General features: G+C 46.7%; 1 protein-coding gene across 1 annotated transcript in view; it reads right to left on the bottom strand.

The window, feature by feature from the left end:
* Positions 1-18,763, bottom strand: part of LOC116982859 (transmembrane protein 189-like) — a 112,026-nt gene extending 93,263 nt beyond the window's left edge. Inside the window, exons 1-2 of the mRNA XM_033036383.1 lie at positions 18,744-18,763; positions 4,230-4,349 (exon numbers count right to left, since the gene is read on the bottom strand). Coding sequence (XP_032892274.1) covers positions 4,230-4,278 — 49 coding nt within the window. The 5' untranslated portion in view covers positions 4,279-4,349; positions 18,744-18,763. The remainder of the gene's footprint in view (positions 1-4,229; positions 4,350-18,743) is intronic.
* Positions 18,764-19,587: the final 824 nt, after the last annotated feature.

Raw genomic sequence — 19,587 nt, 5'->3', positions numbered from 1 at the left:
CAAGCAGTCATTGCATGCAAAGGATATGCAACAAAATACTAAACATGACTACTTTCATTTACATGACATTACTGTGTCCCAAACATTATGGCGCCCTGAAATGGGGGGACTATGTATAAACACAGCTGTAATTTCTACATGGTGAAACCAAAATGTATAAAAATTAAAATCTTAATTAAAATTAAAATCTGACAATGTGCACTTTAACCACATGTGATTTTTTTCTATTATAAATCTCAAATTGTGGAGTACAGAGACAAATAAATAAATGATGGGTCTTTGTCCCAAACATTATGGAGGGTACTGTATCTGGGTATGTTTCTGTGTAGATATATATATGTGTGCGTGTGTGTATATGTGAATGTATATATGTGTATGTATATAAGTGTGTGTACTGTGTATATATAGTGTGTGTGTATATGTGTGCATATCTGTGTTTGTGTATATTTGTGTGTGCATGCATGTGTGTGTATATGTATGTTCATGTATATGTACATGTATATTTACATTTGTTTATATGTTGATGTGTATTTGCATTTGTGTGTGTGCGTATGAGTGTATGCATGTTTGTTTGTGTATGTGTATGCATGTTTGCATGTGTATATATGTGTGTGTATGCATGTGTATATATGTGAATATTTGCATGTGTGTGCGTGTGTATATATATGTGTGTGTCTATGCATGTGTATATTTGTGCGTGTGTATATATGTGTGTGGATGCATATGTATATATGTGTATATTTGCACGCGTATGTGAGAGGGTATGTATGTGTGCGTGTGTATATGTGTGTGTATGTATGTGTATATATGTGTCTATTTGCGTGTGTGTGCGTATATGTGTGTGCGTGTGTATATATGTGTGTGTATATGTGTATATTTGTGTGTGTGTGTGCTCATATATGCGTGTGTGAGAGGGTATGCATATGTGTGCGTGTGTATATATGTGTGTGTCTATGCGTGTGTATATTTGCGTGTGTGTGTGCATATATGCGTGTGTGAGGGTATGCATGTGTGTGCGTGTGTATATATGTGTGTGTCTATGCGTGTGTATATTTGCGTGTGTGTGTGTGCATATATGCGTGTGTGAGAGGCTATATATGTGTGTGCGTGTGTATATATGTGTGTGTGTGTGTGTGTAGTTTCTCTGAAGAATATTCCATTTCTGCCATCTGTATTTTATTCATTGGGGGCTTTTTTTTATCTAAATGCTTTAATCATTTTGCTCTCAGTGTGAGAGGAGAGCAGGCTCCTCACTGAGTGCTGGAGACGGCTGCTCAATGGCAGCTCATTGCAAACGCAATTTGATTTCAGGACTAGAGAACAGATCAAGGAATGCTGTGGCTTGCTGGCTGTGCTCCATGGGGAAGCTGGAGAAAACCAGGGAGGAGCTGAGGGTTGTGAAGAAATCATGGTCAACAGGAGATGGGACCGGCGTTCCTGCCCTGAACTCGGAGAGGAGGAAGGAAGCAGGAAGCCAGCACTGCCCGACCGCACAGCCGTGGAGTCCGACAGTCTTCTTACATTTATAGAATCTCAGTTCACAGCTTCCGACAACATTTTAATAATGTGAAATGGTTTAATTATGCAGCTATTGCAACTCTAAGAGCTCGGCAAGCGAGGGAGGAAGACTCGAGGAAGACCTCATACAAAATGCTTACAGCGCCGGAGACCCGGGTTCGATCCCGACTACGGGTGCTGTACTGTACGGAGTTTGTACGTGGCCTGCGTGGGTTTTCTCCGAGATCTTCGGTCTCCTCCCACACGCCAAAGGCGTACAGGTTTGTAGGTTAATTGGCTTGGCATAAATGTAAAAATTGTCCCTAGTGTGTTTAGGATAGTGTTAACATAGAAACATAGACAATAGGTGCAGGAGTAGGCCATTCGGCCCTTCGAGCCTGCACCGCCATTCAATATGATCACGGCTGATCATCCAACTCAGTATCCTGTACCTGCCTTCTCTCCATACCCCCTGATCCCTTTAGCCACAAGGGCCACATCTAACTCCCTCTTAAATATAGTCAATGAACTATGGCCTCAACTACCTTCTGTGGCAGAGAATTCCAGAGATTCACCACTCTATGCGGCACGGTCTCGATGGGCCGAAGGACCTGTTTCCACGCTGTATCTCTGGATAGAAGGAATGGGTGACATTTCGGGTCGAGTTTGAGTATAGAAGTTGGGAGGTCATGTTGCAGTTGTATAAGATGTTGGTGAGGCCGCATTCAGATTATTGCGTTCAGTTCTGGGCACCATGTTACAGGAAAGATGGAGTCAAGCTGGAAAGGGTACAGAGAAAATCTATGAAGATGTGGCCAGGACTTGAGGGTGTGAGCTACAGGGAGAGGTTGAGTAGGCTGGGACTCTATTCCTTGGAGCGCAGGAGGATTAGGGATAATCTTATGGAGGTGTATAAAATCATGAGAGGAATAGATCGGGTAGATGCACAGTGTCTTTTGCCCAGAGTGGGTGAGGCAGGGACTATCGCAACATTTAAGAAACAGTTAGACAGGTACAGGGAGGGATATGGGTCGAACGCGGGCAGGTGGTACTAGAATAGCTCGGACATGTTGGCCGGTGTGTTCAGGTCGGGCCGAAGGGCCTGTTCCCATGCTGTATCGCTCCAAGACTCTCTGATCAGTTGCATGATACGAGTCTTTTACCCAGACTAGGAGAATCATGAGCCTGAAGACACAGGTTCAAGGTGAAAGGGGAAAGATTTAATAGGATCCCGAGGGACAATCTTTTCACACAGAGGATGGTGGGTGTGTGGAACGGGCTGCCAGTTGTGTTTTATGAAACTTTTTTTTTTTTTGGGGAATATTTCCAATCTTAGCATTAAAAATCCACTTTCAGGCAACTGTTTCCTTCGTATGAGTTCATTATTGAAGACCCATCGGACAAGTCTCGTATTATCAACACTGAGAAGAGAGCGGTGGGTTTGTGGAACGAGCTGCCAGAGGAGAGAGTTGATGCAGGGTCAATAACAATATTTGAAAGTTATTTACACGATACAATAGAACTTTATTTATCCCAGGAGGGAAATTGATTTGCCAACAGTTATAAAACTCAAGATATATGAAACGTGAAATTAAAGTAACGAGTGGAATGGATTGGGGGCAATGTGCAAATATTGGGGGGGGGTCAGTCTACCCCACGACAGAAGGGGGAGGAGTTGTACAGTTTGATAGCCACAGGGAAGAAGGATCTCCTGTGGCGTTCTGTGCAGCATCTTGGTGGAACCAGTCTGTTGCTGAAGGTGCTCCTCAGGTTGACCAGTGTGTGTCACAGAGGGGGTGAACTGTATAGTCCCGGATGCTCCGCAGTTTTCAACATGTTGAAAATCCAGCGGCGACCAGAAAAAGGCACGACTCTTTGGGCGACTATTCACCGCCATACGGGTGCCACCTGTTGACATGTCGCGCGCGGGGTGAAGCCCGTACGGTCGTGAGTAGTCGCCCAAAGAGTCGTACCTTGTTCTGGTCGCCGCTGGATTTTCAACATGTTGAAAATTTTCAGCAACCTGCTGCGACTATGACGGGTGCCGGGAAGTCGCCCAAAAAATCACGCAAGTGGGACAGGCCCTTTAGCATCACAGCGCAATATATACGAGGGCGCAACCACCTAACTACCACCTATTAACATAATTTGATTATGGAGGGTGGCACGGTGGCGCAGCGATATAGTTGCTGCCTCACAGCGCCGGAGACCCAGGTTCGATCCCGACTACGGGCGCTGTCTGTACTGAGTTTGTACGTTCTCCCCGTGACCTGCGTGGGTTTTCTCCGAGATCATCGGTTTCCTCCCGCACTCCAAAGTCATACAGGTTTGTAGGTTAATTGGCTTGGAACAAATGTAAATTATCCCTAGTATGCAGGATGGTGTTAGTGTGCGGGGATCGCTGGTCGGCACGGACTCGGTGGGCCGAAGGGCCTGTTTCCATGCTGTATCTTTCAATCAATTGTACAAGTGTAGAGTCATTGCGTCATGGAGTGATACACCGTGGAGACAGGCCCTTCGGCCCAACTTGTCCACGCCGGCCAACGTGTCCCAACTACACTAGTCCCACCTGCCCGCGTTTGGGCCCATATCCCTCCAAACATGTCCTATCCATCTTACCTTGTGCAAAGCCAGCTTTCCATCATGCTATCTGGTCCAATTGATTAGAAGTAAAGATTTGCTCAGCAAATTAGTCCACAATGTAAGATCAATATTGCATGCTCGATACTTACACATGGCGATTATTAATTTGGAAAAGTTATCAGTGGAAAAATGCCGCATCAAGAACAGGAAGTTGACAGCCACCAAACTTATACACAAGACGACACAGATCCATTCCTGTAACCTCTTCCCTGCGAACAAACGGGAGAAGAAGGTTTCAGAAACCGCAGTACGGAAGCAATATCATGTCAAGGAAGAAAAATGCAGATGCTGGTTTACACCGGAGATAAGACACAAAGTGCTGGAGTAACTCAGCGATCCAGGGCAGCATCTCTGGAGAAACAGAATAGGTCGGAACCCTTCTTCATACTGACCCGAAACGTCACCTATTCCTTTTCTCCTGAGACACTGAGTTAATGAGTTGTTCCAGCATTTTGTAATGCATTGTGTTCCAGTACTTCAATATAAAGTTAATATTGATAATTTTACATAACAAATAATTACTTTACAGCACACTGCACCAAATGCATTCATTTGTGTGTCTCTGAATATCACGTCTGACCATGTCACTAATATAGACACAAAGATTCTTAACCAATACACAATCTGGAGGAACTCAGCAGGTCAGGCAGCAACTACGGAGGAAATGGGCAGTGATGTTTCAGGTGGGGACCCATCAGAGTGATTTGGTGAACTCGGGTTTAATGCGAACTGGACTAAGTGGGACCTATTGGATCCCATGTTCACACGGGAGGGCTGGTCCCCCAATGCAATATTCCACCTCTCCACCAATTCCAATATTGGTGGCCAGTGGGGGTCGGGGGGGCTTTCTGGAGTGCTAGTATGGGTGTTGTGGGCTGAAGGGACTGGTTTCCAGAGGGCTAGTATGGACATTGTGGGCTGAATGGATTCTTGGGCTGGCAGGTCAGTCACTCAGGTCTGGTGGGCTGGTAGCTCAGTCACTCAGGCCTGGTGGGCTGGCAGTTCACTCACGGCTATTCCTTGAAATACCATTTCAAGCAGAGTGCAGGCCACCAAATTCAACTGCAATTTCATACCATTTCAAGCAGAGTGCAGGCCACCAAATTAAAATGCAATTTCATACCATTTCAAGCAGAATGCAGGCCACCAAATTAAAATGCAATTTCATACCATTTGGGCTTTATGCTCCTGACCCCCCGGAAGGGGCGTTACCTTCATCATGGTGATTGACATGCGAGAGGACCAATCAGCTGATCTCAAGATTTTTAAAACATTCATAATTTTTTTTTTAATCGATTGGAAAAACCCTCGGGGCTGCCTCAGCGGAGGAGGACTGTGAGTAAGCTGGCCAAAAATCATAGCGATATATGGTAGCGTTTTTTTCTAAAATCAATATACAGCGCAGACAGGAAGTGGTCAAGATGAGACTTCTAGTTATATAGATTTGTCGAAGCAAGGAACTGCAGATGCTGGTTTACCAAGGAAAGACACAAAATGCTAGAGTAATTCAACCTGGAGATTCAGAATTAAGGGCGCTCTTTTAGAATAGGTGAGAAGGAACTTCTTTAGTCTGAGGGAAGTTAATCTGTGGAACTCATTGCCACCGGGGGGCTGTGGTGGCCAAGTCAGTGGATATTTTTAAGGCAGAGATAGACATGTTCTTGATTAGAATGGGTGTCAAAGGTTATGGGGAGGAGGCAGGAAAATGGGATTAGGTGGCAGAGATCAGCCATGATTGAATGGCGGAGAAGACTCGATGGGCCGAATGGCCTAATTCTACTATAACTTGTGAACTTGTGAGATAGGTGACGTTTCGGGTCAGGACCCTTCTTCAGCAACATGCCTATAGCTCCTTTACGCCCTGGCCACATACAAACATATAAAATAGGTGCAGGAATAGGCCATTCGGCCCTTCGAGCCAGCACCGGCCATTCAATATGATCATGGCCGATCATCCACAATCAGTATCCCGTACCTGCCTTCCCCCCATATCCCCTGACTCTGTTATTTTTAAGAGCCTTATCTAACTCTCTCTAGAAAGCATCCAGAGAACCTGCCTCCACCGCCCTCTGAGGCAGAGAATTCCACAGACTCACCACTCTCTGTGTGAAAAAGTGTTTCCTCATCTCCGTTCTAAATGACTTACTCCTTATTCTTAAACTGTGGCCCCTGGTTCTGGACTCCCCCAACATCGGGAACATGTTTCCTGCCTCTAGTGTGTCCAAGCCCTTAACAATCTCTTGAAGGACCAACCTTCAAGGAAAATGCTCAGACTAAAGTTACTGCCAAACAAGGCCAGCCGGCTCAGATTAGGAGTTCTGTGATCAGAGACCCATGAGGTGTGGATTTCACTGATGGTATCGTTTCAAGTTGATAAACTAAGTCTTACCCTGTTAGACACCTTCAATTAATTAATTAGCTGGGCCATCACTTCAACTCTACTGTGGCACGCTGGCACAGCGGTGGAGTTGTGAGGTGAGGAAATGGAATGATGGCCTTCATAACAAGAGTATTTCAGTATAAGAGTAAAGAGGTTCTTCTGCAGTTGTATAGAGCTCTGGTGAGACCACATCTGGAGTATTGTGTACAGTTTTGGTCTCCTAATTTGAGGAAGGACATCCTTGCGATTGAGGCAGTGCAGCGTAGGTTCACGACATTGATCCCTGGGATGGCGGGACTGTCATACGAGGAAAGATTGAAAAGACTAGGCTTGTATTCACTGGAGTTTAGAAGGATGAGGGGATATCTTATAGAAACATATAAAATTATAAAAGGACTGGACTAGCTAGATGCAGGAAAAATGTTCCCAATGTTGGGCGAGTCCAGAACCAGGGGCCACAGTCTTAGAATAAAGGGGAGGTCATTTAAGACTGAGGTGAGAAAAAACTTTTTCACCCAGAGAGTTGTGAATTTATGGAATTCCCTGCCACAGAGGGCAGTGGAGGCCAAGTCACTGGATGGATTTAAGAGAGAGTTAGATAGAGCTCTAGGAGCTAGTGGAGTCAAGGGATATGGGGAGAAGGCAGGCACGGGTTATTGATAGGGGACGATCAGCCATGATCCCAATGAATGGCGGTGCTGGCTCGAAGGACCGAATGGCCTCCTCCTGCACCTATTTTCTATGTTTCTATGTTTCAAGGAACTGCAGATGCTGTTTTACACCGAAGATAGACACAAAATGCTGGAAGAACTCAGCGGGACAGGCAGCATCTCTGGGAAAAAGAAATGGGTGACATTTCGGTTTGGGAATCCAAGTCCAGAGGACATGGGTTTAAGGTGAGAGGGGGTGGAAGATTTAATAGCAACTGACGGGCAACTTTTTCCACACAGAGGGTGGTGGGTGTATGGAACGAGCTGCCGGAGGAGGTAGTTGAGAGGGACTATAACAACATCTAAGACACTTGGACAGGTCCATGGATGGGAAATGTTTGGAGGGAAAATAGACACAAAATACTGGGGCAGCTCAGTGGGTCAGGCAGCATCTCTGGAGAAAAGGAATCTCGACCCAAAATGTCACCTATTCCTTTTCTCCAGAGATGCCGACTGATCCGCTGAGATGCTCCAGCTTTTTGTGTCTATCTTCAGTGTAAACCAGCATCTGCATTTCCTTCTTACACAAAGTTTAGAGGGATATGGGCCAAACGTGGGTAGATGGGGCATCCTGGTTGGCATCGGCCTGTTTCCATGCTGTACGAGAATGAAGATTTGCACAATACCTGGTGTTGCTACTTACACTAGCGAACTGCAAATTTACAATTAGTTTGGTTTAGTTTAGACTCAGCGCGGAAACAGGCCCTTCTGCCCACCGAGTCCGTGCTGACAAGCGGTCCCCGCACATCAACACTATCCTGCACACGCTAGGGATAGTTTACATTATTTGCTAAACCAATTAACCTCCAAACCTGCACATCTTTGGAGTGTGGGAGAAAACTGAAGCACCAGGAAACATTCAATGTGATCATGGCCGAAGGGCCTGTTTCTAAGCACTAAACTAAACTAAGACTCGAGGGCCTGAGCTATTGGATTGATTGATTGAAATGTACAGCATGGAAACAGGTCCTTCAGCCCATCAGGTCCATGCCGACCATCGATCACCCAATCACACTAGTTCTGTTTTATCCCACTTTCTCATCCACACTAGGGACATTTTTGCAGAGGGCCTGTGAGGCAGCAGCCCCACCCGCTGCGTGGCTATGCCGCCCCTCAGTTGGGTGATAGTTGCAAGCAAAGATCCTATAGCGGAGCAAGATAGACCACTCCTGCTAAATGCAATGGGCTGACGTGTAGTACGCAACGGAGCGGAACGTGGCCCTTTTCTTCATCCATTTCAGTAACCGGACCCGACCCGACTCGCAGTGTAATCAACGTTGCGGGGGAACAGTTTGTGTTAATAAATTATAATTCTGAAAATGAGGAGAAGATTTTTACCAAATAACTTTTATTTTTACGAGGATGTTTCCGTAACCGGCTTCCGTCTCCGCACTAGTATCTTTGCTCCGCTACGATGGGATCTTTGGTGCGGAGACGGAAGCCGGTTACGGAAATGGGGCCGAAAATTACCCACGAATCTGCCCATGGCCGTACTACGTCTTTTTCGTCGAGTGATCTATCTTGCTCGCTGTAGGGTCTTTGGTTGCAAGTCTACTTCACTGGGCTGATGTGATAGATTGTTGTTCCCCGAACTGCAGTTTAACTAAAAGCTGCTCTTTCAATAAAGAACCCACTGTTTACAGCTTCACTGCTGTGTGTTTGTTTGTACAGGCAGCACAGAGGAGGCTTGTGTCAGGCCCAGTGTCACCCAGTTGGCAGCGTTGCCGATCACGTACTAGTCTCGTGATCTCGTGTTGAGGAAAATGACGACAGGCCCCCTCTAGGCAGAACGCCAACACTGGCAGATAGCGGACGCCTGAGGTCCTTCCCGAGTGTGGCGAATCTGTGGAACTCATTGCACACAGCGGCTGTGGGGGCCACGGTCTTAGAATAAAGGGGAGGTCATTTAAGACTGAGGTGAGAAAAAACTTTTCCATCCCAGAGAGTTGTGAATTTGTGGAATTCCCTGCCACAGAGGGCAGTGGAGGCCAAGTCACTGGATGGATTTAAGAGAGAGTTAGATAGAACTCTAGGGGCTAGTGGAGTCAAGGGATATGGGGAGAAGGCAGGCACGGGTTATTGATTGGGGACGATCAGCCATGATCACAATGAATGGCGGTGCTGGCTCGAAGGGCCGAATGGCCTCCTCCTGCACCTATTTTCTATGTTTCTAAGTCAATGGGTATATTTAAGGCAGAGGTAGATAGATTCTTGATTAGCTAGTACGGGTGTCAGGGGTTATGGGGAGACGGCAGGAGAATGGGGTTAGGAGGGAGAGATAGATCGGCCATGATTGAATGGCGGAGTGGACTTGATGGGCCGAATGGCCTAATTGTGCTCCTATCACTGATGACCTTATCATGTGTACCGAGATACAGTGAAAAGCTTTTTGTTGCGTGCTGTCCAGTCAGCTGGAGGACTATACATGATGACAATGGGGGGGGCCACAGTTTAAGAATAAGGAGTCAGCCATTTAGAACGGAGACGAGGAAACACTTTTTCTCACAGAGAGTGGTGAGTCTGTGGAATTCTCTGCCTCAGAGGGCGGTGGAGGCCGGTTCTCTGGATGCTTTCAAGAGAGAGCCAGATAGGCTCTTAAAGATAGTGGAGTCAGGGGATATGGGGAGAAGGCAGGAACGGGGTACTGATTGGGGATGATCAGCCTTGATCACATTGAATGGCGGTGCTGGCTCGAAGGGCCGAATGGCCTCCTCCTGCACCTATTGTCTATTGTCTAATCAAGCCATCCGCAGTGTACAGATACTGGATGAAGGGAATAACATTTACCGCAAGATAAAATCCAGTAAAGTCCGATTGAAGATAGTCAGAGGGTCTCCAATGAGGTAGATGGGAGGTCAGGACTGCTCTCTAGCTGGTGAGAGGATGGTCCAGTAGCCTGATAAGAAGCCGGGAAGAACCTGTCCCTGAATCTGGAGGTGTTTAAGAGGGAACTGCAGATGCTGGAAAAATCAAAGGTAGACAAAAATGCTGGAGAAACTCAGCGGGTGAGGCAGCGTCTATGGAGCGAAGGAATAGGTGACGTTTCGGGCCGAGACCCATCTTCTCGAAGGAATAGGCGACGTTTCGGGTCGAGACCCTTCCGGGTGAGGGAGCGTCTATGAAGCGAAGGAATAGGTGACGTTTCGGGTCGAGACCCATCTTCTCGAAGGAATAGGCGACGTTTCGGGTCGAGACCCTTCCGGGTCTCGACCCGAAACGTCGCCTATTCCTTCGCTCCATAGATGCTGCCTCACCCGCTGAGTTTCTCCAGCATTTCTGTCCACCTTCTGAATCTGGAGGTGTGAGTTTTCACACTTCTGTGCCTCTTGCCTCTAGCTCTATAGTTGGAGAATGGGATGTAAATGTTAGAATGTAAAGCAAGCTGAAGGTGGAATGTAACAATGTCGGTACGCTTGAGTGCGTCTGGCTGTATAACATATTAATTATGCCAGGAAGATATGAAAGATTATTTCGTTTTAGCTTTATAGATACAAGGCGGAAACAGGCCATTCGGCCCGCTTAATTATGCTCCTATCACTTCGGAACATGGGATAGGAGAGGTAACCGTGTGAGAGGAAGTGGAGTGTGGGGAGTGGATGGGTAAAAGCCTTGTCCCACGGTGCGAGTTCATTCCTAGAGCTCTCCTGAGTTTAAAAAAAAAATCAAACTCGTGGTAAGCACGGAGAATGAACGTAGCGTGTACGTCGGAGCTCGGGGACGTCTCTTAGCGGCTCGTAACGCTAACGGCAGGTGCTCGGGAAGACTCGCTAACGGCAGGTAAGCACGGGAAGACTCGTGAAGATTTTTCAACATGTCGAAAAATGTCCACGAGAGCCCCGAGTACCGACGAGTGGCCATTACCATAAATCTCCGAGTTCGAATCAGGGCAAACTTGTGAGAGCGCTTGGAATGAACTCGTACCGTGGGACAGGGCCATAAATTTGGACTCGTGTGAACGGGTCGGCGTGGTCTCAGTGGGCCGAAGGGCCCGTTTCCATGCTGTATCTCTAAACTTTAAAAAAAGAACTTTGGAATGCTGAGGTCCATCAGTCACCAAGCAGAAATCCTCTAATTCTTCACCAATCAATCTTGAACTCTGCAACCTCAGTTCCACAATGAACAATATTTGTTGAACCCTGTAATTAAGTTCCTGGCACTTCCATCTGTGTTTAAAACACCATAGATTTAATCTTATTTAAAAGACAAAACAATTCTCCTTCTTGATGAGGAACCCTAATTTATTCATTACAAGTAGTGTTAGTCTTGCGGTAAATTTAGACAATACATCCACATTAAACGGCCTTAATTTTAGGCTCCGTAATCAGATCAAGTCTGCACCTCTCATTTACAGTCAAAATCAAATCTAATAACTTTGTGCTGTGTGGAAGATTAAATTATATTGGAATCCCAACTCGGGGATGTCCCAGAGGGCAATGGGGCAAGGTTAGGGAGTTTAGTCTTAGTATTTTTGTTAGTTTTAAAGATACGGCGTGGAAACAGGCCCTACGGCCCACCGAGTCCGCGCAGGCCAGCGATCCCCGCACACTAAAGGGGCTGTCTCACTGTACGAGTTCATTCAAGAGCTCTCCCGAGTTTAAAAAAAAATCAAACTTGTGGTAAGCACGTAGAATGAACATAGCGGGTACGTCGGAGCTCGGGGACGTCTCTTAGCGGCTCGTAACGCTAACGGCAGGTACTCGGGAAACGCGGTAAGCTCGTGAAGACTGGTGAAGATTTTTCAACATGTTGAAAAATGTCCACGAGAGCCCCGAGTACCTACGAGCGGCCATTACCGTAAATCTCAGAATTCGAATCAAGGGAAACTCGGGAGAACTCTTGAATTAACTCATACAGTGGGACAGCCCCTTAACACTATCTTATACACACTCGGGACAATTTACACTTATACCAAGCCAATTTACTTATATACCTGGAGGTCTTTGGAGTGAGGGAGGAAACCGAAGATCTCGGAGAAAACCCACGAGGGTCACGGGGAGAACGTACAAACTCTGTAAAGACAGCACCCGTAGTCGGGATCGAACCCAGGTCTTTGGTGCTGCAAGTGCTGTAAGGCAGCAACTCTACCGCTGCGCCACCCGTTTACATGATTACAATCGAGCCATTCACAGTGCACAGATACATGATAAAGGGAATAGCGTGATGAATATTTAGTGCAAAATAAAGTCCAAGGGTCACCAAAGAGGTAGATAGTAGTTCAGCACTGCTCCCTGTGGTAGGATGGTTCAGGTGCCTGATAACAGCTGGGAAGAAACTGTCCCTGAATCTGGAGGTGTGCGTTTTCACACTTCTGTACCTTGTGCCCGATGGGAGAGGGGAGAAGAGGGAGTGGCCGGGGTGAGACTGGTCCTTGTTCAATTCCACAAAGTATTTTGCAGATGCAGGTTTAAACCGAAGATAGACACAAAATGCTGGAGTAACTCAGCGGGGCAGGCAGCATCTCTGGAGAGAAGGAATGGGTGACGTTTCGGGTCAAGACCCTTCTTCAGACTGGTTAGGGAACATCTATTTTAATTCTTCGCACAGAGGTACATTGCGGAAACAGGCCCTTCGGCCCACCGATCACTAGTTCTATCCTACACATAGGGGCGATTTACAGAAGCCAATTTGCCTACAAACATGTACGTCCTTGGAGTGTGGGAGGAAACCGGAGCACCCGGAGAAAACCCAGAACGTACCTGCCTCAGTAGTTTCACACTGAAGGGTGCATGTTACATCAATAAAGACTCTGGATATAACGAACGGCAGGTGTTGGTTCACCAAAAGAGACACAGAGTGCTGGAGTAACTCAGCGGGACAGGCAGCATCTCAGGAGAACATGGATAGGTGACGTTTCGGGTCGGGGCCCCTTCGTCAGACTGATTGCGGGGGTGGGAGGGAGAAAGCTGGAAGAGAGGAGGGGCTGGACAGCACCTGGCAGGTGAGAGGTGGATACAGGTGTGGGGGGTTTTGATAGGTAGATGGTTGGACAAAGGCCAGTGATGAAAAGACAGAAGATGTGTGACAAAAGGATTGGAGAGTTGCGAATAGTGAAGTTAGAGGAAGGAATGTAGGTGGGCGGGGGGGGGGGGGGGGGGGGGGGGATAGGTACGAGTCCATGTGGGGCACAGGGGAGGGGAGGGGGGAGAGAAAAAGCCGGTGGGAGTAGAAGGGGGAGCGGGGGTTTAAAATATCTAAAATTGGAAGCATGTTAAAAAATATCTAACAGAGGCGCAGCAGTAGAGTTGCTGCCTCATAGCGCCAGAGACCCCGGGTTCCATCCTGACTACGGGCACTGTCTGTGCGGAGTTTGCATGCTCTCCCCGTGTCCTACGTGGGCTTTCTCCGGGTGCTCCGGTTTCCTCCCACATTCCAAAGACGTGCGAGTTTGCAGGTTAATTGGCTCCGATAAAAAAATTGTAAATTGTCGTGTGTGTGTGTGTGTGTGTGTGTGTGTGTGTGTGTGTGTGTGCGCGCTACCGTACAGGGTGATCGCTGGTCGGCGCGGACTCGATGGGCCGAAGGGCCTGTTGCCACGCTGTAAACTAAACTATATACACCAAGGGAGGGTGAGAGATAGAGAAACATAAAACGTTATAACATTATTCAATGTTTGTGAAACTCACAGTTCTTTCCGAAATATGTACGAAATGTTCAAGGTTTTCAGTTAGTAGCCAAATAAACCTAAATGCCCAATATCCTCTCCACACTCATGATTTGTCAGCAACATGTACAGAGGATGTTTTTCCAAAGACATCCGTTACATCAACGACAGTGAATGGTCTGGCCCTGGGGAGTGGTGTAGAGCAGAGGGGAGAGCGAGGAGTACAAGTACATTGTGTTGTCAAAGCGGCTCTGCAAGTAGATAGGGTGATGAAGAAGGCTTTGGGGAGGAATACGTCAGGGACACTATGCCGCAGTCGCACAAGACGCTGGTTAGACGGCGCTTGGGGCATCGTGTACAATTGTGGTCGTAGGAAAGATGCCATTAACCTGGAAAGCGCGCAGAGAAGTCTTGAAGAGTCGAGAGAGTTTTAGACAATAGACAATAGACAATAGGTGCAGGAGTAGGCCATTCGGCCCATCGAGCCAGCACCGCCATTCAATGTGATCATGGCTGATCATCCCCAATCTGTACCCCATTCCTGCCTTCTCCCCATATCCCCTGACTCTGCTATTTTTAAGAGCCCTTTTTTTAAAAGCTAGTGGACTCGGGGGATAAGGGGAGAAGGCAGGAACGGGGTACTGATTGGGGATGATCAGCCGTGATTACATTGAATGGCGGTGCTGGCTCGAAGGGCCAATTGGCCTACTCCTGCACCTATTGTCTATTTAGAGGCATATGAACCAAATGGAACTAGTCTAGATGGGGGCATCTTGATCAACATGGATGAGTTGGGCCAAAGGGTCTGATTCTGTGCTGAAAGACTCTATGATCACTAAGACTGCAAAATTAAAGAGCTGCAAACTTCAATTAAAGAGCTTAAAAGTAAAATATTTTGATTTAAATACCGTGTTTAAATTTAGAACAAGACAAATACTACTTGTCACAAATAAATTAAAGTTCTTCATTGGAGATGGGAGTTGTTCCAGATATTAATATTCTGTGTGTAGCAATTTCACACTGGGAGCACTTGTGGAGTCTTCTCATCAATATAATGCAGGAAATGCTTATGTATTCGGTGTTTGCAAACTAGTGTGCAATATTGGCCAAATTATCAGTGTTGGTTGAAAGATAAATAAGGTGAGGTCGGGATTGAAGTCCTCTGTTTAAGAAAGAACTGCAGATGCTGGAAAAATCGAAGGTAGTATGCTGGAGAAACTCAGCGGGTGCGGCAGCATCTATGGAGGGAAGGAATGGGCGATGTTAAGGGTCTCAGCGGATAATGTGTAGGGTGTAGATGGAGCTGAATGCATATAATGCAGCGTGAAACATATAAGATTGTTAAGGGCTTGGACACGCTGGAGGCAGGAAACATGTTCCCGATGTTGGGGGAGCCCAGAACCAGGGGCCGCACAGTTTAAGAATAAGGAGTAAGCCATTTAGAACGGAGACGAGGAAACACTTTTTCTCACAGAGAGTGGTGAGTCTGTGGAATTCTCTGCCTCAGAGGGCGGTGGAGGCAGGTTCTCTGGATGCTTTCAAGAGAGAGCTAGATAGGGCTCTTAAAGATGGTGGAGTCAGGGGATATGGGGAGAAGGCAGGAACGGGGTACTGATTGGGGATGATCAGCCATGATCACATTGAATGGCGGTGCTGGCTCGAGGGGCCGAATGGCCTACTCCTGCACCTATTGTCTATTGAAAGCACCAGGGGACTGTATCCTTATTCCATCTGGGAGGACGGACAGTTGGAGAGAAACCACAAAACACAGAGGAGACACAGGTGAGAGAAGGCGAGGAACCATGTTCACTAAGCAATGAGGACATTTCAGATGTTCTGGGATGGAAAGCCTCATGCTGGGAGCAGTTGCAGTGGTAACTGGGAAATTGAGAGCAGGGGATAATGTCATTGCAAGAGGCAAGGTGGGAGAAAGTGTAAACCAGAGGTACATGTGTTTTCTTACATATATATGTACCGAGTTCCTCTTTTATGACAATAGACAATAGACAATAGGTGCAGGAGTAGGCCATTCGGCCCCTCGAGCCAGCACCGCCATTCAATGTGATCATAGCTGATCATCCCCAATCAGTACCCCGTTCCTGCCTTCTCCCCTTATCCCCTGACTCCGCGATCTTTAAGAGCCCTATCTAGCTCTCTCTTGAAAATATCCAGAGACCCGGCCATCCTGAGGCAGAGAATTCCACAGACTCACAACTCTCTGTGTGAAAAAGTCTCAGTTCCAAATGGCTTACCCCTTATTCTTAAACTGTGGCCCCTGGTTCTGGACTCCCCCAACTTCGGGAACATGTTTCCTGCCTCTAGCGTGTCCAAATCCTTCACAATCTTATATGTTTCGATAAGATACCCTCTCATCCTTCTAAACTCCAGAGTGTACAAGCCCAGCTGCTCCATTCTCTCAGCATATGACAGTCCCGCCATCCCGGGAATTAACCTTGTAAACCTACGCTGCACTCCCTCAATAGCAAGAATGTCCTTCCTCAAATTAGGGGACCAAAACTGCACACAATACTCCAGGTGTAGTCTCACTAGGGCTCCGTACAACTGCAGAAGGACCTCTCGCTCCTATGACAAAGAAATTGCAAATATTTCCCCTCCCCCGCACCATGCTCGTGTGTGTGTGTGTGCACACACACACACACACACACACACACACACACACACACACACACACACACACACACACACACACACACACACACACACACACACACACACACACAATTATCTTTGACAGCTGTCATTTTAAAATGCAAAACTACATATGAAGAGTAGCATTGAACATATTTGCTTTCTACAAACAAGCGTTTGTGTGGAATGTATGACATGCAAATATGTTCAGAAGATCAAATTCCGGATGATAGATGGACTTACATGGAATTATGTTTGCTGAGCATGTGCAGGCAGCAGACAACATCTCCAAGGCACTAAATGATCTATATATATATTACTGTAAATAATGTAAAGATATTAGTGGAAGACAATACCCATTAACAAAGAAAATAAGTGGTTTTCGGAGAAAAAACGGGCACCAAGCAGTGAGAAGGTGTTGTATAGACAATAGGTGCAGGAGTAGGCCATTCAGCCCTTCGAGCCAGCACCGCCATTCAATGTGATCATGGCTGATCATCCACAATCAGTACCCCTTCACACTAAAATAAGCAAGTGCCCTCTTTCAAAAGCCAGCGTCATCGATCACAATAATTCATGTAGAACATAATAACATTCTATGATCCAGCCACCAGACATCCCAATAGGACGTATCGTTTTGAGTTTAACCGCAAAGTACTCGAGTTGTCAAATTATAATTGTGAGTACTGCACAAAATCATGCCAGTTACTCCACGCAGCCCCCTCATGAAGAGTATCAAAGGAAATTCTTCCAACTAGGGAACATCGTGTGGCTTGAGTACATTTACGGGGCCTGTCCCACTGTGCGAGTTCATTCAAGAGTTTTCCCGAGTTTCCCCTGATTCGAACTCGGAGATTTACGGTAATGGCCGCTCGCAGGTACTCGGGGCTCTCGTGGACATTTTCCAACATGTTGAAAAATCTTCTCGAGCTTACCCCGTTTCCCGAGTACCTGCAGTTAGCGTTACGAGCCGCTAAGAGACGTCCCGAGCTCCGACGTACCCGCTACGTACATTCTACGTGCTTACCACGAGTTTGATTTTTCTTTTAAACTCGGGAGAGCTCTAGGAATGAACTCGTACAGTGGGACAGGCCCTTTAGAGTACTTTAAAATTTCTTACAATAGGCCCCTACTTCCTTCCCTGTACATTTCTATGAGTGCAGGAAATGTCGTAACGCCTATTAATCTAATCTATTGATCAGTCTGAAGAAGGGTCTCGACCCGAAACGTCACCTATTCCTTCGCTCCATAGATGCTGCCTCACCCGCTGAGTTTCTCCAGCATTTTTGTCTACCTTCAGCTATTAATTGAACTTCATTTTAATGCTTATTTTATCTGTTTTCAATCAATTGGAACAAGCAAATATTCTTGGCACGCTGCATAAAATGAATGTCTGCATGCAATAAAATTAGACTTTTGCAGTGATGCAGCAGAAAATAAAAATTCAGAATAACAGAAATCAACAGGAGAGTTCTAATAACTAAATCTGTATGAATGGACTATGGTAGCTGGGACATTATTGGCTGGTGTGGACGAGTTGGGCCGAAGGGCCTGTTTCCACACTATCACTCTGACTCAGATAAATCTTACAAGCCCTATCTAGCTCTCTCTTGAAAGTATCCAGAGAACCTGCCTCCACCGCCCTCTGAGGCAGAGAATTCCACAGACTCACCACTCTCAGCTACCCAGCCTCTGACTTGCCTCTGCAACCTTTAGACAACAGACAATAGACAATAGGTGCAGGAGTAGGCCATTTGGCCCTTCGAGCCAGCACCGCCATTCAATGTGATCATGGCTGATCATCCCCAATCAGTACCCCGTTCCTGCCTTCTCCCCATATACCCTGACTCCGCTATTTTTAAGAGCCCTACCTAGCTCTCTCTTGAAAGCATCCAGAGAACCTGCCTCCGCCGCCCTCTGAGGCAGAGAATTCCACAGACTCACCACTCTCTGTGAGAAAAAGTGTTTCCTCGTCTCCGTTCTAAATGGCTTACTCCTTATTCTTAAACTGTGTGGCCCCTGGTTCTGGACTCCCCCAACATCGGGAACTTGTTTGCTGCCTCTAGCGTGTCCAAACCCTTATAGGTTTCAATAAGATCCCCTCTCAGCGTTTTCTTTATATCACGTAAAATGAATCAAACTGGCTGGGGTCCAGTTTCTCTGATAATGGGGATCGCCGGGAATGCCGAGATGGACCATCTGTTTGCACATTTGCCCGAACATAGTTGAACTACTTCAGGATGTAGAGTCCATTCTGACTTACAGTTGTCTCAGTGTGAAATGTTCATGTTTTTCCCGCGACTGTGTGCGTGTTTTCTCCAAGTGATCAAGTTTCTTCCCATCTACCAACATTGTGCCTAGTGATGTGAAGTCAAGTCAAGTCAACTTTGCAACAACCGTCGCAACAACCTAGAGCTCAATGCTCTTAAGACAATGGAATTGATTGTAGACTTTAGGAGAGCTCCTTCTCCCCTCACCCCACTCGCCATCAACAACACCACTTTTAAGTTCCTGGGAACCATCATCTCCATGGACCTTAAGTGGGGGGCTACCATAGACTCCACAGTCAAAAAGGCACAACAGAGGATGTACTTCCTGTGGCAGCTGAGGAAACACAATCTGCCAAAGGCAATGATGGTCCAATTCTACACGGCCATCGTAGAGTCTGTTCTCACCTTCTCCATCATGGTCTGGTTTGGCTCAGCCACCAAGCACGACACCTGGAGGCTGCAGCGAATCGTCCGATCAGCAGAGAAGGTTATTGGCTGCAACCTTCCCTCCAATGACGAACTGTACACTGCAAGGGCCAGGAAGTGAGCGGGCAAGATCATCTCTGACCCCTCTCACCCTGGCCACAAACTCTTTGAATCACTTCCCTCTGGAAGGCGACTCCGGATTGTCAAAGCTGCCACAGCCAGACATAAAAACAGCTTTTATCCACGAGTAGTAGCTCTACTCAACAGCCAAAAATCTGTAGCCTCCCTTTGATCTGGTATTTTGTTGGTTCACATGCTTGATCAATGGTGTTTTATCATTAATGTTTTATTATTATTAATGTTTAGTGTTTTCTGAGTCATTCGTAACTGTCACTGTATGTCATGTTGTTA

The sequence above is a fragment of the Amblyraja radiata genome, chromosome 17, assembly GCF_010909765.2.
Source record: "Amblyraja radiata isolate CabotCenter1 chromosome 17, sAmbRad1.1.pri, whole genome shotgun sequence".
NCBI lineage: Eukaryota > Metazoa > Chordata > Chondrichthyes > Rajiformes > Rajidae > Amblyraja > Amblyraja radiata.
Note: the sequence above shows the minus strand (reverse complement) of the source record. Positions and strands in the feature narration are given on the sequence as shown.